Here is a 22763-nt window from a genome sequence, read left to right as displayed (position 1 = left end):
TCCTGAGTGTGGGAGCAGACCTACATGGTGCCTTTGGGACGTGTTTTTGATACCTCTCCATTTTGTTCATGCTGGTCAACTGATTCATTGAAGACTTGGTTAGAGCTTGTTCATTCAACATGAAGTGCTACATCATTTTTCTTCTTCTAATTGTGAGTACACCACAGATGTTTATGTTTGATTTTTTATGAGAGTAACAATAACAGTAATAGTTTTAGACAATATTTTAAACTAGGACATATGAACATGTTATTGTTCAATCAAAGAGCATGGCTTTACTTTTCAATCCCATTTTTTTTGTTATTTACACAACTTGCAGATAACTCGAAACTAATAGAAAAAGCTTTATTTAGATGATTCATTGAACATGTGCATCAAATTTCACAGTCCATTGACAATTTATTATGTCTATGGCTATAGAAACAGATATTTCACAGTGCTCTCAATGGTAACAAAATGGCAGTCTGTTTGAGAAGAGCGCCTAAACAGTGATCATTTTGATATTAGTTCATGGTAGATCCTTGCGAAGGTTAATATTGTTGTTGTTGCTGCTGGTCATAAGTTAGATTTCAAATAAGGATGAGCAACTCATGAAGATAATGTCCATTTAGGAACAGAAAGAAAATGTGCAATGTATTCACAGCGGAGCTGGCAGAAGGCTCAGGTGTTCATCCATCAAAAACTGTGTTTCAGTAAGCTTGTCCTCTTTGTCTGAGTCTAGTACGTCAGTGTCATGGCAACAGAAACCACCTTTCATATGTATAGGTAAGGTCAGTGTATGTACACCTTACCAACAAATGGTTTGTTAAGATGACCACATACTGTAACCCGAGAAATAAACAGACAATTGTACAGTATTCCCCCACTGAAACAAAGCATTAATATTAGGTATTTACCTTATACAGTAAAAAAAATCTGTTTCTAAAACTAGGTGGCCATGGGAAAGGGACAGCTACAACAATGGCAACTAGAGTTGTTACTTACCACTTTAACTGAGTGAAATATGCTTCTCCAGAAAAAAAAAAAAAAATCAGTGGATTCATAGGGAAATTATAACTGAAGCCTGAAGCTGTGAAAAGAGGGCTCTTCACGCCCTAACTGGAGAAATGAGCAGCTGAACCTAATTTATGTTAAGAAAGGTTAAAGCTAAGATAGATTCTGCTTGAGACCAACCACTTCTTGTTATCTTGTAATGTCTTTTGTTTTTGTACATTCCCGGAGCTGTGCTGCCAAGGGAAAAAAGGAATTCAGATTTTCTGATGGGACACTTTGTACCAAGGGGTAATTAGTAGATTCCTTCTAACCACGACTGTCATTAAATACAGCAGTATGTATGTACTGTATGCTATTTCTTTTGTATGCTGTTTCTTTTGGTATGAACTTAATAGCAAACATTTAGTTACCTCCTTACCTAGGTTTTTATAGTTATCCATTTTTATGTTTGCAAATGCTGCAGCAGTTTCAGGTTATTTCAGGCCTGGTATGCATAAAAGTCAATAGAACAAATGTGGTGCTGCTTACTTGCCTTGACTTCCTGACATGAATGATATCTTCAAAATGTTCAGCTTCAGCTCCAAAATCTTTACCTTTTGCCGGATAGCTTTTGACTGTGTTAATGCCTAAGCAATCTAAATGAAATATGATTTCAGAAGATGGATTTAGAAAGGCCCTTTGTCCTGCTGTACTTTATTGTCATATGTATACCAAAGTGGACTTCATTCTGATTTCTGTATCCATCTGAGAAGGAACATGTGGTTACATTTACATTTACATTTATTCATTTGGTAGACGAGTTTATCCAAAGCGACTTACAAATGAGTTATGATACAACACAAGCGAAAAACCATACAGAGTCAACAATGTTAGAAGCGCTGCATGACCAGGTTCCAAAAGTTGGCCAGGCAAGGTACAAACTAGCAGGTAAAGCTAACGAGTGCGTTAAACCAATAGATTACATTTTTAAAATAATTTTATTTTATAGTTTAGTAGGAGACAGTTTGGTGTGACAGTTTGGTTTGACTGCAGCATGTTTTTCATCCCCAAAATATTAAACCATCAATTAAGAAATTTAGGATGTTTTGACAAAATAGAAATGAGATATAATTTATAATACAGCATTGCAATTAATGAGCAGTGTAGAGCTCTCTCTGTAGCCATCTAATAGGAGAACCTCTGGTGCATTCAGCGATACACAGCACTTGTTTGTGCAAATATTTCAACTCTTTTCTGTTTATGGTTAGCCTTGAAAAGGACATTTTTTTTACAAATGCTAATAACGCCAGAACAGTTATCGGACCATTGTAATGACCTAGTGTTTGTGAAATTTTAGCATGGGCATTCAACTAGCATTTCTTAAAGATGACGCCGTTGTTGATTGAATCCACCTACACCTCCGCTTACAACTGTTTTGTAGAGTGTTTGTGAAATTGAATAGTAATATTATATTCTATTATAACTTTCGATTCTTGTGACACTGTTTTTTGTGAAGTGTTCATAAATATAATAGAGACACAAATATCTGTTTTGAGCAAACATGATTTGTTAATTTCATTCCTTGAATTTGAAACACTTCACACAGGTGGTCAATACTCATAACCCATTAAACTGGGTTAAGGATTACAGATTTGGAATTTCCTCTGTAATTAAAAAAAATCTTCAATTTCAGTTTTCTACAATTTTGTGTTAAGGAAAAAACATCCCCAAGTTCATGCTGTTATAGTTTCTTCAGCAATAAGCTTAGACATAAACAATGACTGCAATAAAACTGCATACTTTTGAAAACTATATACCATTGCTAAAGCATCCCCAGCAAGGATTGTTGCAAAAACACAAAGAAAAGTTGACTTTATTGACTCTTACATGAGTCATCAATCAATCACCCAACTGCATTCATTTAGATGGCTGTCTTGTTCATACAACTGACACAGAGTGTGATGCAAACAAGCAACGGTCAATTGTATCAAACATGAAGAGGAAGCGGTGAGAAAAAAAAAACGAGTTTGATGACATTGTGTGATATCATTTTATTGCACCTCTAATGGCTGATCCTCTGTAAAGTGGGTCCTCTGGGGGGATACCTGTGATGAATGTGACGGGGTCCTGGATGAGAACTTGACTGAGTACGACTCTGAGCTTAACATAGATGCTGGAAGGGAGTAAAACATAATGGGTGGAAAGGAACTGCAAATGCAGGAAGAGAGGCAGGGGTGGACAGGAATGTATATAATGATGGGGTGGGTGAGAGTGTAATCAAGCTCAACCGCCTACCACCATCTTATAGGGCAGGGCTGAGAGAAAGAAACCTCTGGGGAAAAAAAAAAACAAAAGTATAGAGATAGAGGTGTGCCCTGTGACAGGGAAGACAGACATTAGCCTTTCAAACCTTCACACCTTATTACAATATTTTTTCCACCCATATAATTGTAATCATTATAGAATAAGATAAGAAATCATTTGCTGCATTTTATTTTCTTTTCTGACATGACAAGGCAGTTGAACTCATGACTGCCCTGATTATTCATGAAAGGATGATGAAAATTTGATACATGCAGGAATCAACCACACGCATGCCATCTTCTTAGAGAGGTATTAGTATCTGCTTCACATTTGCCTAGGGCTGGTAGGTCTACCCGATACATTTCATACACACATGAACAGGCACGCAATGGAAACAAAGACAAACACACACACACACACAAACACATGCACAAACACACACACACACACACACACACATACATTCCACCATTCCACTCATCATCACTGGTAACCTAAAGAGCGAGATCTCAACACAAACTTTCACTCATAACTAATTTGTCTGTTAGGAGAGTAACTTAAAAATACACGTGAAAGCAGATGACATAAATTTATTGTGAAATACCATGTTTGGAAAATCTCTATGAACTCTTTTGTATGTGCTCTGTTAAATGTTGTGACACAGACTGATGCAGAAAGGAGCTCACACATTACAGGTATATTTTTATTCATTAAAAACATGCCAGTTACTGACATTTACATGTCATGCCCTGAATTAACACATTGATTTCCTGAAGATGTAGATGGACCTTTGTTACAGATGTCATTATTTTCTTACCTAACGTTACAGTTTTTTATGATTATTTTCACACGTGTCTCAATACCATGTCCACTTTTTCAAAACACTTCACACATTCACCATATCAGTAGACTATGCAAACTAAACTGTGTATACTTTTGCATTGCTTTTATACAAAATGCATTCAATCACCACTTCTTCCGAAATTCATGAATACCTCTCTCAGTCAATGTTCACCACCAGCAAAATTCTGTACAACTACAGCAAATTTTGCAGACATTTAGATACTCTGTTCAAAACAGTTAACTTTCAGCTCAAAACCTAACAAAATTTAGATCACTGTAGATGGAAATATGCTGCATTTTGACAGACAAATGAAACCATACGCTTGAAATAAGACAGATTATTCTGCTTTTAGCAGAAAGTTTATTCAGTTTTTTTGTCTATACAAAAGTGGTCACATTTGCATTGAAATGTGCATGTATATAGGCAAAATATCGATGCAGTTGTCCCCACCCACACACAGGCTGTGATTCGCGACTCGCGAGAGATTTCCCTGTGTCGCGAGATACCGTAGCTTCTAAAATTCTTACGGTTATCCTACCGTGACATTTATAATCACGGTTAATAGTAAAATCAGTTAATCCTGACATCCCTACTTGTGCCACAGTAGACCTTCTGTCGGTTCAGACCAGACGGGATAGCCTTCATTGCCCTCGCGCATTGATGAGCCTTGGGCACCCAACACCCTGTTGCTGGTTTGTGGTTTGTCACTCCTCGGACCACTGTCAGTAGGTACTCACCACTGCTGACCGGGAGCACCCCACAAGCCTTGCCATTTCAAAGATGCTCTGACCCAGTCGTCTGGCTATAACATTTTGGCCCTTGTCAAGGTCGCTCAGGTCTTTACTCCAGCCCATTTCTCCTGCATCTAACATGTTGACAACGAGAACTGATTGTTCGCTTACTATCTAAGCTACAAAGACCTTGACATGTGCCCTTGTTTGGAAATGATCAACGTTATTCGGTTCACCTGTGAGTGGTCATAGGCTCATCAGTGTATGTAAGTCATGGGCTATCAGTAAGAGAAAGTGACCCAAGAATGCAACTACAGTAAATTTACCACACTCAATAGTGACAGGTAAAACAACAGATCAAAAAGTTTGTTCTTGGTGTCATGATAGCTGCTTGGCTTCAAATATTTATGGGGCATGGGGGATTGTAGAGGTGGATAAAATATGCTAAAGATTTTTTTCTAAAGGTTCAAGGCAAGGGAGATTGTTGTTGTAGATGTGAAATTCATAAAAATTTGACCCAAAATACAGACATTACATGGATCAGCATTAGGGCTACAGCAGACTTCTAGTGGTAGTATCATGTGTAGTTGTTTCACTTACTGTACTAGAAATGAAAAGCAGACTTTTTGTTGTACTATAGTATACCTCAGAAATTGTAGCATAGAGCTGTCATGAGGCATATTTCAGCATTTCAGATTTATTTGTTTGGTATTACAATATGTACAGTAAACTTTTTTTGCAATACAACACTAATCTTTACAAAAACAGAGGATATGGCAACACATAATATATGCATTTTGCAATGCTTCAAGTTGTTTCTGTTTGTAGTCCATTGTATTTTGAGTGACAAAGTAGTCTTGCTGGGAGAGAGCATTTGCTATAGTTATGGCAGCACAAGTCACTTTTGGGTGAATTATGAAGTGTTTGGTGGTTGTAGTGCATTTTGCATGAAAGATTAACTGATGTGCTCATATGCATGGTTGTTACGCACATTAAGAGTTTTGAAAAAGTGGCCATGGTATTGACCTAAGTGTGAAAATGGTTGTAAAAAACTGTAATATATAATGTGATACTAGCAGAAATACTACAATCAATAAATCAAGTACTTTGTCTCATCGGCTGTGGAAATAATATGATTAGGACTGACATACAGTTCAGATGATGATTTGCTTCCTGTGATTTTGCACTTTTCCTTTTCATCAGTTGTCTGCAACTGTGGCTCTGGGGAACAAGAAAAAATCCAGGATGGATAACAGGGAAAAGCGGGTTTGTATCCTGTTGCTATTAACCAATATTGTGAGATCCAACTGATATTGCAATGACTTATAGCCAAATGTTCAAGCTTGCTTCTTCTCTTAAAAGGACTTGCTGAGACGAGCAAAAAGAAGGTGGGTCCTGTCAACCATAGAACTCATGGAGGAAGATGAGGGCCCCTTCCCCAAAAATGCCACTCAGGTAAACCCTATATTCAGGTGTCCATGGTCTTTTTCATTTGATTTCATTAATTTAAATTTAATGACTGTATCTACCTTCCCCTTCTCCTTCACAGCTTTTCAATGACAGAGAACTTGATTACGCACTGAAATATCATATCAGTGGAGAAGGTGTGACCGAACCGCCAATGGGAATTTTCTCCATCAATGAAGAAAATGGCATGGTCTATGTCCATAAGAAAGTAGATCGGGAGGTTCAAAGTTCTTTTCATGTGAGCATGTTGGTACAGGTGGTGGCTGTTTCTCTTCCAGACATGTCCAGTGTCCTACATTTTAAGCTGAAAAGTACCACCAGAGGACACTTCAGTATTCGATTTGTGAAGGGGTATGAGAATGAGACAGGCTTGTCTGAATCTTCATAGCTTACCTACATCTTCTGATTACAGTTATTTTTTTTTTTACATTATAATATTTTTATAATGGTCAAATGTCAAGAATTATACAATATGATGAAAAACAAAACATATTTAGATTTGTTGAGCTGACATCTTTTATTTAGAATTCAGCCTTTACTATTTATGTCTGTTTTCCGGACAGTTGTGTTTTCTGGCTCTTGAGGGCTACTGCACCAAATAGGGTATGTCATCAAGCAAGAGAGGGTGACTGTATGCACAAATCTTGAGCATTTATGTACCTAGACAAGGCTTACATATTTGCAATTAAATGTGCTCACCTCATACATATAACAATACAAACGTGCACGATAAGCACATAGGTATTATGGTCGCATAACTAACAGTGAATCAGTGGAAAAGTTCAAGATGGAATTCATTTCAACAATTCTTTTTGCTGTCTTTGCTTTCTTTAACTCAACAGATTAAGTTTGATGTTCTTGACAAAGTAACCAACAAGATTGTGGATAGACAACTGGCATTTGATGTAGAAATAAAGGATATAAATGATAACCCTCCCATATTTGAAAAAGCTGAAATGACAGTGGATGTTAATGAGGACACAGAAGAAGGTGAGACATGCGGTTCTTATAGTTTAGATGATGTTTGGGCTACATGTTTCATGACTAGGACTGAATTTCAGCATAGAAATATATACTAAGAATACATTCACTTGACTGTGTGTTTAACACCAAGCATGGTACTGTTCACTGTGAACACTGTGAAAATTCCATTCGAAAAACAAACCTCAAAAGAATAGATTCAAATAAATAGACCACTTACCAGTATTACAAGGGGACCTGTTTTGGGGGGTTCATTAAATGTGTGTGATCACAAAGGGGTCTTTTCTTTCCCTCACACAAGAAATGAAAGGAACTGACTCTGAGAAGACAAGAGATTTCTTTCGTTGGCCTTTGTGTCACAAACAGCTACAATATGTTTTATGTAGAACATAAAAACATAAAAATAAATAGCAATACAATGTACACTTAGCTACACCCTGTAAGTAGATTACACTTGTTTAAATGGTTTGTTTGTTTAATAATGTTAGCAAATTATGTTGCTAACATTATTTATGTTTATTGTTTGCAATTTATGCCTGTACTTGGAATGTTTGTGATTTCACCGGCACTGTACATTTAAGTGAACAATGCCGGTGAAATCACGAACTAAAACAAAACTAAAAAATAAAATGCACCACCGTCTCATGAACTTTATACATGCAGTTGCACTTTGTATAAGAACTCTGTATAAGAGACAGCTAGATACACACAATATACCACGCTTGCCGCCATAGACATTTAAAATACCTGAGGTGCACACCTTCGTGCACCCGTGACCCCAACGTCATGTGACCCATAACCCCTACTTCTGTGCACCCTTTACCTGACGTCATGTGGCATACCCGTAACACCAGTCGTCTATCAACAGTCTGAGAGCAATGGCCGCCTTAAAACCAGTGACCAACAAATTGACAAATTATATGGCAACTTGGAAATTCTGTCCCATTTTTTTCCTTTAACACAGGTGATCTGCCGGTCAATCTGTTGGCCAGGGATGCTGATGAAGAAAATTCTGTTAATTCACAAATCACCATGAGCGTGATTTCCCAGGAACCAGCCTCCCCCAAGATTGGGATCAAAGTGGTGGAGGGGACAAGAATGAGTCAACTAACCTTGAAAGGGTGCTTTGATTATGATGTGAGTTGTTTGCCTAGTTGCAGTTAAGGTTAGGGCATATCAATTTCCAAATCTTTTGTGCACTAGCAATTAAATGGAGGGTTTTATACACGAAATTAACATTTTAATCTAAGCGCTGTTAAAGTGTCATAAGGGATCTTAAAATAGAGTTGTTAATTAGGGCAGATAAGGAAGAAAACAAATCCAGAAGAGGTAAAATAAAGACATTAAAGAAGAGAAGAGACAGAGTAAAGCCATTTGTATACCTGTTTTAGAGGTCAAAAACATCATCATTTCTCACTTGAGGGAATAATAATGCCTCGATATACATAAATTCCTGTGTGCACATGACATCTTTTTTTTCATGTTAAACAGAAAGCAAATAAATTCAAAGTTCTGGTTCGGGCAAGAGACCACGGAGTCCCCTCTCACTCTTCAACTGCAACGGTCTTCCTGAACATCAAAGACAGTAACAATCACCCACCAGTTTTTACCCAAAATGAGGTGAGAGATTTACTTGCAACTAGGCAGTGCTTTCCATCATATTGCAATATTTTGACTGGAAACATATATACCCATATGAAAATTAAATACATTGTATTATATTGAGAAGGATGTACTTGAGAAGTACTGTATATATTGCAAATAAATTTAAAAAATATTAATTCACAGCAGGAAAATGTTGCAATGTATCAAATATTTTGTTTAAATATTTTCAATATATTTATTGAACTAAAAAGGTATTTTCTAAAGTATATTCTCAATATACTGTATTTTGTATGGGTATGCATTGGAATGAAGGCATCTGACTGAAAATTATTATTAAAGCACATACCAGTGGGTTGTACCATATACTACATACATTATTAAAGTATATAAGAATGTTTGATGTTAAAACTGATAGGATCCATGTCATTTTATAGTTCTTATTATTACATCACCCACCCAAACAGTGCTCTGCATTGAATCAGAACTCAGATCTTTATTTGTGTATGCTCTGTATCCTAACTCTTCTCATAGTTGTGGACTCTCATAGTTGGACCATATTTATGATTACTTAGCTACAATTTTTATTCCCTCAGTTTGGTCATACTTTGGGTATAGTCTGCTACATTGCCCTTGCATTACCCTTAAAATGAATTACTGTGGATAGTTTTGTTGTAATAATTTAAATTTGATGGTTAATTTTTTTACTTTTTGAAATGTATATTTACTGCTGCTACCCCCATCACCCGCAGGCCAAATGTATCATAGACACAAGTCAGAGCTCAAAAGCTTGATCCATTTTCCTTGTCTACTGAAGACCTATTCTTTGATTATGATTTTCACCATGTGATAATGCAAAACCTTAGCCAAGTGGAAGACATCTTGAGGGCATGTGCAGAAAGATATGGCTTCCATCCTGATACCTATGATGAACACTTACAAATATACAGGAATGACCATATGTTTCCTGATGTAGCTATTCAAACATTATTTAAAAATGGAGAAAAGCATAGTTTCTATTGTTAGTACACCAGAGCAACAAACTGACACTTTTGTTTCAGCTGAGGCCAATGAGTAATAAGATATTCTTGGCCTCCCTTAGCAAATGTATCGTGATAAACCAGCTGGTATTGTAATCTTAGGCCACCAGCCACACCAGTTTACACCAGTAATGCATATTTGCTGTTCTAGGATGCATTTTTTTCTGAGTTTACCATGATGTTGATAAAGCCAACATAAGTGAATAGATCACCAAGTCTAACCAACTGCCATTTACATGCTTGACCCAGTCACAATCACCATGAGCAAAGCTTGTCTTCTGCCTTTCTGGCCAGTCATAGATAATGTGGAGGATTAACTTTCTGTAATGCCTGAAATGAACTGTACTGACTCAGCCTTGTTTTTTGTAGCATGTACACGACCGGTTTTAATTGGATATCGAGAGAGTATTTATATTATTATATATATGTTAAATATAGGATCCTCAGCTTTTATTTTCTTTAACTAACTTGCCTATAACAGATCGCTCTCCATCAGCATTGCATGCTGTGTAAGTGACATTGCCATACTGCCATATGAGTCTGTGAGGAAGAGAAGAAGGCAAGTTACCATTGGATAATAAAACCCATCTGCCTAATTAGCAGAGCTTAAGAACAGTTGTGTGTGGCTGCAGCAACAGTGAGTTAGTTTGTATATGGTACTGATATTTGAATGCATAGGCACTGAATGCATAGTTTCATGTGTGTTGTAAAAAAAACACCTCTTTTCGTCTCCTAAGAATCCTGCTAAAAGCACTTTTAGTGATACTTCAGGGTTGGCAATGGGAGTTATGTATGAAGCCTCCTACTCCTACTCTCAGCAGCTGGGAGTTAATCCACTTACTACAAGTAGAGCTCAATTGATTTTTACAACATTGGAAGTGCCACAAATAAATGGTGGTAATGACAGTTTTCACAGTTTGTCTCATATGTTGAAAAAATGCCTGTGCTGTTATTGTCATTTCTACTTTTAGGACTATTGCTACTCTAAAGTCATCTCTTGCTCATAGCAACCTCGACACTTGTGCTGCAAACAATTCGAGTTAAATACTTTCTTCACTGGTTTAATTGCTGGTCTTACTGGTTTACTTCACTGGTTTACTTGCATTCAGTCCAGCTTGCTGTTGCTAAATATGTTCATTTTAAGTGACCACAGAGACCTGTAAAAAAAGAAAGAAAAAAACAAAACAAAACTAAAATGTGACTAAAACGTCCAGAGTTTATGTCAAATAAATCTGTGTGATGTGATCTAAATCTAAGGAGAAATGACTAAAATATGACTGATATTTGACTAATACTAAATATGATTTTCCCCCAGTACAAGACTAGTGTAAATGAGATGGCCGAAGATGAGGTTATTCTGAGACTGACAGTGATGGACAAAGACACACCCAATACACCGGCATCACGGGCCAAATACAAAATCATCAAGGGCAATGAGGACGGAAACTACAAGATAGAGACTGACCCAAAGACCAACGAGGGAGTCTTAACTGTCATCAAGGTGGGTCTCTCGTGTCACTGAGCTGCTGATTCAGTTATACATGAGTGGCAAGTTCAGATGTTGTGGTCAAAAATATGAACTAAGGATCACAGTGAGTAAGGATCACATTTCAGGGTTGACCAATTACTAAGAGTGAGTTGTGTTAACTGTGGTGCCAAGCTGCTATATGTGAAAAAAAATGCTACAGAAATGAATGTTATTATTATGTCATTTTCAGTATTAGTAATAGTAGTAGTAAAAGTAATATTGTGTTCAACCTAAACGGTGTGTTAGATTATTAATGTTCAACAATCCAGCAGCATTAGCTATGTGATATAGACGACATGAAGAGGGGGAAAGTGTCTTGCATCTGTCACTACTATTGAAATGATAATACATATTTTAGTAAGACTAATCACGGCATTGGGAGTGCTGACTGACTTACATTTTCCTAATAACCTATTTTAACAGGGCTATTGTAATATTTAACAATATAGGCAAAACTTTTATTTTTAAGACAATATAATTCAAATAGAAATCACACAGTTAAAGCATCTCTTTGTCACCTTCTCTTGTTCAGGCAAAGGACTATGAGGAAACGACTTTGAAAAATCTGACAATTTCAGTGGAGAATGAGGAGCCGCTGTTTGTGTGTGGCTCTGACAACTCAAAGGACCCCGCTGGAGGCGTGGCTCCTCAAACTGTGAACGTGGCTGTCACCGTGATTGACGTCAATGATCCACCGGCGTTTGAGAAGAAGATAGCTGTGGTTTATGAAAAAGAGGAAACCGAGCCGGGGGACATGCTGTACACACTTAAGGCCACCGACGTAGAGTCAAACGGCATCAGGTGTGCACATCACATAGTCAACTTCAGGTTTCATTTGTTGGTTAATATCAGGGTCTGTTTTGATTGGAAAAAGCTCTTAGAAATCACCGGACATCACTGTAATGTTTGTGAAGACAGAAGGGTCAGAGGGAGTCTTTCTTTCCATGGTGTGCATAACTATGGTGTCATGAAGTTTAATTCATCATATTTTAAAACAGCGCTGAATGCTGATGACTGTATGCTCTCCGATATTAAGATTAAGTGAGATTATACAGATGTTTGTTTCTGTCTATTCATTTTTTCCTGGTGTTATAAGGTATGAAATAGCTTCAGATCCGGAAAACTGGGTGACTGTTGATCCAAAGACAGGTGTTGTCAAAGCTCTGCACAAGATGGATCGTGAGTCTCCACGTGTCAACAACAGCTATTACACGGTCTTAATTCATGCTATTGATGATGGTAAGCAGTTTTTTTACTGCTGTTTCTGGCAAGCATCTTTCAATTTTGCCCTTAAAGGCTGATATTTATACTGTCCTACCAAAAGTCAAGGGACACATGTAGTTATGAATAAATCATGCCTATTCCTAGAAATTAATGTATTCAGGCCCTAATGACTGCTGCTGCAGTCATGGAAGGCTGTCTATTTATTTCTGGTAGAAAGCAGGTGGTGTTGTGCTTCACTGCACTTTTAGAGCATTGAGTTCCACTACTAATTCTGCATTTGAATAAGCTCTAAAGTTGCTCTGTCTTGTTGTGGTCAGGACTCTGTCCTGGTCAAACCTGTAGTCACACCCATTTTTCTGAAATTAGTTTGAATTTCCTGTGTCTTTTGGTAAGACAGTGTGCATGCAAATGCAAAACTTGTTTTAATCAGTTTCCTTTCAAATCAAGTCTTGCATCTGGGAGGGAAAATTCCAGGTCTTTCAGGCTACAGAGTGTGCTGGTGTTGGTGCTGCTTTTAATTGTCAAATTGACATCATTGATAGGAAGTCAATGCTCAAGTTATGGATGTAAATCAGTTGCCAATGGAAGATTCAGATTCATTTGTCATGTTTCAAAACATGAAACATTTGAGAAAAAAGTATTTCAGAAATGTTAGAGGTCCTGTTCACTTAGATTTTAAAAGATAAGAAAAAGAGGAAAAGATCGCATTTGGTCATGTACAAAGGTGACAGGATTCTAGTCCCCATGGTGTAGAATTCCATTACTCATTACTGTATGATTTAAATATCAGGTCTGCTTTAATATGGTCAATGTGTGAATACCACCAGAAGTAACAGTGCCCGTATGGTCTGTGTGTTCCAGGGGAGCCGCCTGCTACTTCCACTGCTACCTTGCTGGTTCACCTTGGTGACCTCAATGACAACAAGCCCTACCTGGTGACAAATAGCACGCATATGTGTGGGAACAAGGCCAAAAGCATAGAGATCAAGGCAAAGGACGATGATGTAGCACCGTTTGGGGGACCCTTTGCCTTCTCACTAAGGGGTGAAGACAAAGAGCTGAAAGAGCTGAAGAGCCGATTTAAACTAGACCCTGATACAGGTGAGCAATCAACGGGCGCGGAGCACCTCATCTTCACCTGATCCAGGAAACATCCACAAGTTTTCTTCTGTGCTTTCATCTAAAATCTTTTTCTAGTTTTCAATCAATGCAGTGGTTAATCACATTAATCATTCCAGAACATGTTCAGTTTAACTTTCTGTTTTTACTCTCCCTTGTTTCAAACTCAGGAACCTCCACTGGTTATCAACCATTTTAGCTTGTCAGCAAAAGTTAGCTTGCTAAAATCTGTATGTTTTGGGGTTACTGGGAATGTTACACCCATTTCTAGGAAGCTGACTTTGCATTTTTCCAGGATATTTCCTTTGTCAGTGTGTTCAGGGGTTATCTCTCTTCTTGTTGGTGTAGCCTTAAGAAGGATGATTTTTTTTACATTTATACTGTAAACTAATGGCTAAGATTTGAAAAACTGGTTACTCTCCTTATAGAAAAAGAAAGAAATTAATTGGATGCCCAAAAAACCAATACAGTTACTTAACGCCCAATGGAAATAACTGAGTAACTTAGTGCCCCTTGAAAATAACTAAACTGAGTATCTTAAAACCCCACTAAAACAACTAACTAGGGAGTGTTACAACAGAACATTCCCTAGCATTTCAGTTTGTTTCCCTGTATTGGTCCCCTGCAGGGGAGAGTGCCACTCTGGTGAGTCTGAAGGACCTGCCCTATGGGAATTACACCATCCCCTTATTGATTGAGGACCAGCAGGGCAAAGGTGCTAAGGAAGACCTACATCTTGTGGTGTGCGACTGCGAAAATAAAGATGTGTGCAAGAGCCCCAAGCCCAAATCTTCAGCTCTGGGAGGAGCAGGCATTGCCACCCTAATTGCTGGTCTCCTGATGCTTCTACGTAAGTCAGAGCCAAAATGAACAATGCCAGTGCTCATCAAACAATTAGTAGCTTGTTCGTTTCAAGACTTACCTGTAAAAAAAAAGACTAAAAAAATGTTTTGTTAAAATGAAAAATAAGCATTTTATCCCTTTTTTCACTGTCCTTGCACAACTTTGAAGAATCTCATTCTGTCTTCGTTCTACAGCGTCTCTGATTCGAAGCAGCCAGTTGATTTTATGTTTTCTGCCAGTTCTGTGCATAGCTCTACATTGTCATCAGACAGCATGCTGCTTTTTATATAGTGTAAATGTGGTGGGGGCAGGGATAAGCAGAGTTTATACATTGTCAGCCACGATGATGCTGGAATATGTTTTCTCCTAGTTCTTGTGCTCATGGGTCTACTGTGTGTGTGCGGGGAGCAGTTCCATCACAAGCCCCTGGTGTTGCAGGATGAGGGAAACCAGACACTGGTCAAGTATAATGAAGAGGGTGGCGTCTCGGAATTGAAGGTAAGACCTCTGTCCTGCTTGCCCACTTTGACAAGATGGAACAATTCGCATACATTTCTCTTGAAAAATTAAATCCTATTTTTCGCGTGCTCATAAGTAAGTACAAACAATTACTTCTCAATGCCATAGGCATGTAGAAACATGACAGAGCTGTTGGCTTTGGGATAATAGTGATGGTGAGGTAGAATGCCTTTAATGACTTCTCCTCCTGTAGGCTGAGCCAGTCTTTGTCATGACCCCTACAAGCAGCATCGCTATCGCAGATGGACTGAAGCAAGCCACCATACCGGTAGGCGTGACACGTTCTTTTTAGTATTACTTGTGCGCTTAACAGATGCCTTTAATCAGGCGAACCTATACAAGTTACATTTTAATTATTTATTTTTACACATTTTCCATTCATATTTCTAGATATTTACAATCAAGGTTTAGTGCCTTGCTCAAAATTACACTGGCCCCACATGGGAATTTAGCATGTAACCTTTAGGTTTTAAGCCTATTTCCTTAACAATTATTCCATCCACTCGCCTGTATTAGAGTATTTAAAAGTAACATTCATAGACAAACCTTGGACAAACTGTGGACAAACCTTGAAAAACGTATGGGGAAAAAGGCAACTGGTTAACCTTTATACGCTTACAGTAAAACTGCTTGCCAGTCCTCTTCAACTGTTATTGCATGCAATAAACAGTTTGACACAGCACTAATATAGAGACCCAATAAACAGTTTCAACATACACAACATAAAAATACAATACCCAACGTAATTATCCACCACATATTTATGTGTAGAAAAAACAGTCTTAAAGATGTTGCTAAATGCAGATATCATGCATATCCCTGGTATGCATAAAATAACATATTATTATAAAGTCAAAGTGACATATTTAATTGTGCCTCCAGCGAGAACAACTTCCTTTTTATGACCACAACAGCGTGCAGCGTCATTTGTGTCTTCCAAATGGATGGGATATGATCATGACTATTGGCAGGAGGCGTAACAGGCATATAATCTCTGCCTGCATCTCACAACAATACTTACAGTCTAGTTACAGTGATCCAGTCTGAAAGTACTTAAGACTTCCATTGTCTGTATGGATGTAACACTGTCTCGTTGATCAGCTTCAAAAACAGTCGCTTCTGCCTGGCTCCACCTTCTTCTTTCAGACTTCGTAAGAATAAATCTGATTGGGTGGCACACCCTTTGGTGTTCGACCCTCTGGCTTTGATTTGAAAGAAAAGGATGAAGCATGTGAAAGAGTCAGAGTATGCAAATTTTACAGGGTGTTGAATAGGCTTGTCAGTGATTCTTTTCAACAGCTTTTATGGAAGAAACTGTTGTGGAAAAAAAACAAGGCCATCTCATCCGGGCTGTTTTGAAAATCCCAGTGGTCTTAATACTGCGTTTAACCGGTTTTTCAATAGCTCTTTGCTACTTATATTTCAGCAAGTTTAAGGTGGATAGAAAAGGTGACTGCATAGGTGAGTCCCTGCTTTAGTGACACGTGGTCTTGAGCTGCTTAATATTAACGTTAACGTTAATGTTATGGGTAATACTAAAAGCTGTTGTAGAGAGGCGTTCGTAGTTGTCATTATGTCTGAACACACACTCACTAATACTAACAGAGTAATGAGCTGGGAGGCTTTTTATGTGGAAATGGGCCTGTCTATGCATGAACTGTGTCATGTTGCCAATGAAAACCAAGCTAAGCCAAAATGTGGTTCTGCCACATGTGCAGTGGAGCCACCTCCACTCATTTCTTTGTAATGCAATCTCTCTCATCCCTTATTTCCTTCCCGCAATACGTTTTATCTACCCATCTTATCCGAAGAGGTGAATCACTTAATTCCAGAAAGTGTGAAGGATTAACAAGACATGTTAAAAAGACAAAAGTAGCCAGATGAAAGCCAAGCCTGTTATTCTTAAATAAATTTAGTTTACACAGTCTTAAATTCATAGCCAAGGGGGGATTATAATATATTGTTTTCACATTGTAAAAACAAATGTTATGAAGCAGTTAAGGTGGGTAATCAAAAGAGTGGAGCTCTATAAACTGAAAGTAAAAGCGCCTTTGCAGACATCAGGTGCTTCTGGTCACAGTATAGTTCCCTCTCTCATTCTGTCCCCAGCTCAACCAGATGCCCTCAGACATTAGGATCAATGACATCAATGGGACACTAAGAAGCCAGGGGAGGAGCATGGTGAGTGAGCCCCTCTTATCTTTGTGATTCAAATCAAGAGGTGACCAAATTTTTCAAACTGCTCCAACAAAACCAGGGCCTTGGCATCTAAGTGATTGATTTAGTGATGTTGTTTAGGGTTAGTAAATTGTTAGATAGTCAATCCACATGTCACTTGTAAAAAAAAAAAGTCTGAGCCAGAGAATTTTAGGACATTTGGAGGGCTTAGTGATTAGAACATATCCCAAAGTTATCTCTTCTGTATCATAATTCCTCACAGACAGACATTGAGGTGCATTTTGGGTGCAAATGTACTAAACTTTGTGAGTGGCTGAGACAGAAGGACTGGTGGTCCTAGCAATAGTCATACCTTTGCTCCCTTGCTTAATCATTCATTGACGGTAACATTGCTTGACCTCCTGAGGGTGAAGCAGCACGCAAAGTTGCCATACCTTTTTAACAGTGTGATTAACTTGTTGGTTTTAGGGTATGACTGGACAAGACATGTCCATGCAGACCTCATCCTACCGGAGTGTGTGGAACACCAGGAGGAATAGCAGCAGAGTGAGTGCTTTGTTGCATAACTACAAAATCATGCCAGTATCTCCAAAATAATTGAGCTCATTGCTATTAAAGTATCTCCAAAATAATTGAGCTCATTGCTATTAAAGGAAAGATTCAATAGGTTTGTGTGAGAACCTGCAGAGCTCTGCTATGAACAGAATAAACAATGTAAATGATTATTGAAATGGATAACACCTGCTCCTACTGCATTCCTGAGATAGAGACACTATGATTTACTGCTTGCATGTCTTAATTATTTTTTTTGTTGTTGTTTGTCTTGTGTCGGTGTGTGCGTTTTCTCATGTATGTTTGTTACTTTCAGAGTGGGGCTATGACATACAACCAATCACACAGCCTAATGTCAGATGTGCACATCTCAGATCTCATAGAAAGGGTAGGTGGCCCCTGTGTGCTGTCATTGTTCAACACTGCTGTTAATTAAAGCATTTCAGCTGGTCTTGGGCAAGTACTTGCATCTTGAGACTCATCCAATAATGACATATTTGGACAACTGTGGTACATTTTTTGGTCAGCCATTAATTGTCTGCATGTTAAAACCTTTGACAGCCATACGTGACATGTGACATACTGACTACTGAGGGTAATGCCGAAGGATGAGGACAATGAAAGAATGTGTAGGCTTATAGGGGTGCGGCATGGCAGCGCAGAGGCTCTGTCTTAAGACTCAATCCATTTCATTTTTTGTCCGATCACTGCTATTGCGTGTGAATGTTTTTCAACTGTAGTGCTGAGCAACGCTGCTGTACATTCTATGTGTAAAATGATAAGTATAGCACCTTTACTCCTGAAAGGCTATTATGTGTTTCTTCAGGGCCTTAGATATGAAACAAAACTGTTAGAACTATGGTCTCAGCAGCATTCATTCAGACTGTCAACTTGGATTGAGTCTTTGATGGAAAATGAATTATAAATTAAGATATGTGCAAGCAAAACCATACAAAGGATATTTTCCCCAAAATCATTTTTAACTTCTGTATAATCAAGCCAGGAGTGGAGAGAAGGTTACACCCATAGTGCATCCCAATTGTATTTAATTATAATTTGTGTTACCACGAATATGCTAAACAGCTGTACGTTTAGTGATTCCAGTTTTACCAGTAGGGTTGTCCTGTGAGCTTGAGCAATTTGAGTGCTGCTTTAGCTCCACCTACAGTACAAACGTTGACGTGCAAATGTGGAATTTCCAGACCAGCACTGTAAACCCTACCCAAACTGCACTAGGGCTGGGTTTGGTAATAATGAGGTCAATGGGGAAAATACTGCAGTAGGGTTTCAAGGATGGGCTCTCTCTGTATGTACAGAGAACGGGAAGTCAAACACAGGAGCAATAAAGGTTAATACCCAGAACTAAACCACCGGAGCTTTGTCCACAAACATGGGCCACATAGTATACCACTGTTGAAGAAAGTGATAACAAACAGGATGTAGGAATGTAACTGCTGTCTCTGTGAGTGTATTTAAGAGGATGAATTTAACAAGTTGTGCTGCTGTGGTATTTCAGAGGCTGTACCAGCAAAATGAGGATCAGCTGGAGTTCCCTGGATGCTGCCCTCAAGTGTACATGTACGAAGGGATAGGCAGCAAGTGTCAGTCTTTGGATAAGCTGTCGCAGAGCAGCTGGGGGGACACACTGGATTTCCTGCAAGATCTGGGCCCCAGGTTCAACACACTGGATGGAATTTGCCACCAGGCAATGGAAGAAAAAGGCATCAAGCTATAAATAAACCACTAGGGGACTAGGGTGTGGTTTGACTGACCCTGTATTTATGTCATGCATTGCAAAAAAGCTCTGTGCAAGATCACCACCTGGATTTCAGAAGACAACACGTGGGGGATTTTTGTTAAATCCCTGGGAGTCTAAGAGTCAGCTTTTTCCAGCAAAACAGGATTGCTTCTCAAGACTTTTCTTTAGCTTGAGAAGACAGGATGTTAAACTTATGATACCTGTTTTTAATAGTATACTAAACTGTTAAAAATGAGTACATTTTGCTTTTTTTCCCTCATGTTTTTGTTCAGTTGTCTCACTGAATGGCTTCTGGATTGCCTCCTTTCTGACAGCTCACATTCTTAGAATCTGTGGAATACAATGGCACAGAAGGTTAATATTTGAGACAAAAAAAATCCTCAATAATTCTTGAAAAAGGAAGACATTTCAGAACAGTTGCCAAGCTGATATGTTGAATTCCGTGAGATTTGGCCTTTATTTACACAAACACAAGCAGAAAAATGGTGCAATAAAGGAATATTGCCAATTATTTGGAAACAAAATCATATGAAAGGCACTCACACAATTTCAGGTTAGGTCAATTTAACAAATGTCTCCAAGTCAATAACCTAGAATGGAACCATTGTTTCAACCATTGTTTGAAAAATACATTCATATATGCCACTAACACACATCTACAGGTTATCAGATCTAATTTTAATAAGTTTAATCAGAAGCATTAAAAATGAGACTGTATTAACTGTAATCACAATTGCACTAATTGTATACACTTATTTCCATTCCTGCCACAAACTATTTCTTTTTCCACAAAATTAATGGACATTTACGTTACCTTATTAGTGTAATTTTCTTCCTCCTGAGACTTTCCTAATGTACAAAATCACATTTTCCAGACTTTAGATTATTTTAAATAATAGCTCATTGACAAAAGGACTATGTTTAAACCAAAACTGAAATATTAAAACGTGCTGTAAAATTTATGTCTATGGAAGATGCAGGAGCAGGATCGCAATCTGAACATTTCAATGGCAGCTACATCAGACACCAATAGTGAGGTGTGTAATGACCATTTACCCCTTCTGTAACCTGCATTGCTGCCTTCATGAGCCAAGACTTAGGTTTAAGATTTAGGTTTTCACAATGCCCACTTATATTTTTTGTGTAGTATCTGTAGTATTGTTCTGTCAATCATGCACTCCTCTAGCCAAGGGCAGGGAAAAGCAGAAAATGGCATGGGTCATGGTTTTGAAGCAGAATTGCATATCTTGCAGTTCAGATTCAGTTTTGACCTGTCCACCTATTTTCAGTGTAAGTTGTACTGAAATAATTTGCACAAAGAATAACACAGGTTCCTCAAGAGAGATATGCCATTTATTGGATTCACCAATATACATCAGAATCTTTTAACTTTTTTGGATTCATTGCAGCAATGCATACATTCTTGATGATGTAATTATAATAGACACTTATCCGTAAAAAGAACATATTGGGATATATCATTATTCATGAAGATATGTTTGCTTCTTGTAAGATCCGGTCAGAATTAAGTATCCAATGTCAGGATAAGGAGGAAGCGCAGCTTTATTCCCAGCTAAAATGGGTTTTGGGTAGCTGTTCAATAAAACTAGTATTCGGAGTGGAGGAGGAATCACATTGCGGAATCCAGTTTCAGTAATACACAAGTATCAGGCAGTATAGTTAGAAAATCAGAATAAATTTATTTCAGTCTTGATCAAAACGTGTAAATAAATGATTTTCTGGTTGAAGAGGGTGCTGTTGAAACATCATCTTCACATCAGTGTGTTCAGACATTTCTACAAGGACTGCTGTACATATATTGTTTAAATGTTTTCTTTTGCCAACTGATTTTCTCTGTTGTGATACATACAATGACAAAGAGAAGCTCTTGTAGGGGAAGGTCTTTTAGTGTTAAACAGTAAAAATACAGAATTGTGTGTGTAACAATAAAAGGGAATAGAAGGACAATATCCACATTTGTTCAGATGTTTTATGAGCAAATTCAGGTGTATGTGTGTGTGCTCCGGGGGAAGGTGAGGGTGTTATGATCTTCTTGGGTATGTTCTTACATTGGGATGTGAAGGGAGTACATTATAGCTTGTAACATATTTACAAATTTTAGATGGTACATAATGTTAGTTTGGTACAGACATGTCTGTATTTTTTGTATCTTGTGTAATCATCAATATTCATCAAGAACTAACAGTACTAAACCTGAGGCAAGATGGCAATGTCAACGGTTTCCTGTTTTTTTTTTTTTTTTTGCTTTAATATGCAGGTGTTAATAATCTGTTGTAACATACGCATTGCAGTAAGAAAGTTCTGAAGAGACAGTATATGTGTTAGAGCCATTAGGTATCAATGGAAAAGATGTACTGCAGTTGATTTGTCTATGTTGGTTGTCATAAGAGGACAAAAACTAAATGATCTATTTTTTTCTGTTTTTAAAACTTGGAAATAGTAAGCCTTCCATTTTGTTGTTAATCATAGATGAGTTTACTCCTTTTAGCAGTCAAACCAAATAAAACATAATCTGCTTTTTATGTGTTGCAATATTATTTTTAAACATCAAGACAAAAAACAGATTAGTATTGATGGTAAGCAATGTTAAATTTACTTTGAGATTATGGTAATTACTTGTGACTCATCGAGTAATCAGGCAAAGAGGATGACAAGTCAAAACAAACTAGGCTTGAACCTGAATCTGACATTTCTGCTTGTTGCATTTACTTTGAAACTGTCAGGCTTGACACAAGAACCTGTGTGGTGATCTTTGCATACAGTTGCTTTCATTTGAGAAATCGCCACTCACAGTATGCAACATATACTCATATAACTTTTGTAATTCACCAGCTGGACAACAGTATCTAAATGTATTGTGTGGCTTTTATATTGACATATAAAACAAATGAAGGTTATTTTGGTTAGTGAACACTAGATACAATTTATTAAAGAAACTAAAGGAATTTGTTCAAGGTACATACTGCTCATACCATGTTCCACTAGGGGACGCTGTGATGACAGGTAAAAAGTTTAATGAGAAGACAGCACTCAGAGTTGGTGTTGTGTGATGCAAAACAATGAATGGTTTTGTACTTGT

General features: G+C 37.9%; 1 protein-coding gene across 1 annotated transcript; it reads left to right on the top strand.

Moving 5' to 3' along the window:
• On the top strand, positions 1 to 19791 carry cdh26.1 (cadherin 26, tandem duplicate 1). Its single transcript, XM_036534160.1, has 18 exons — positions 1 to 152; positions 6055 to 6117; positions 6214 to 6306; positions 6401 to 6556; positions 7161 to 7308; positions 8264 to 8436; positions 8791 to 8919; positions 11257 to 11442; positions 12002 to 12270; positions 12566 to 12708; positions 13555 to 13794; positions 14441 to 14662; positions 15026 to 15153; positions 15368 to 15442; positions 17284 to 17355; positions 17821 to 17898; positions 18221 to 18292; positions 19421 to 19791. Exons 1-18 carry the CDS (start codon positions 120 to 122, stop codon positions 19637 to 19639), a joined length of 2499 nt encoding a protein of 832 aa, XP_036390053.1. The 5' UTR covers positions 1 to 119; the 3' UTR covers positions 19640 to 19791.
• Positions 19792 to 22763: the final 2972 nt, after the last annotated feature.

The sequence above is a fragment of the Megalops cyprinoides genome, chromosome 7, assembly GCF_013368585.1.
Source record: "Megalops cyprinoides isolate fMegCyp1 chromosome 7, fMegCyp1.pri, whole genome shotgun sequence".
NCBI lineage: Eukaryota > Metazoa > Chordata > Actinopteri > Elopiformes > Megalopidae > Megalops > Megalops cyprinoides.
Note: the sequence above shows the minus strand (reverse complement) of the source record. Positions and strands in the feature narration are given on the sequence as shown.

What these genes read in the sequence shown, in the direction of transcription:
- cdh26.1 (XM_036534160.1), top strand. Translation starts at nt 120, where the DNA reads ATGAAGTGCTACATCATTTTTCTTCTTCTAATT. An exon ending in TCATTTTTCTTCTTCTAATT is followed by an intron (nt 153 to 6,054) that starts GTGAGTACACCA and finishes CCTTTTCATCAG; the next exon opens with TTGTCTGCAACTGTGGCTCT. An exon ending in GAAGCCAGGGGAGGAGCATG is followed by an intron (nt 17,356 to 17,820) that starts GTGAGTGAGCCC and finishes TGTTGGTTTTAG; the next exon opens with GGTATGACTGGACAAGACAT.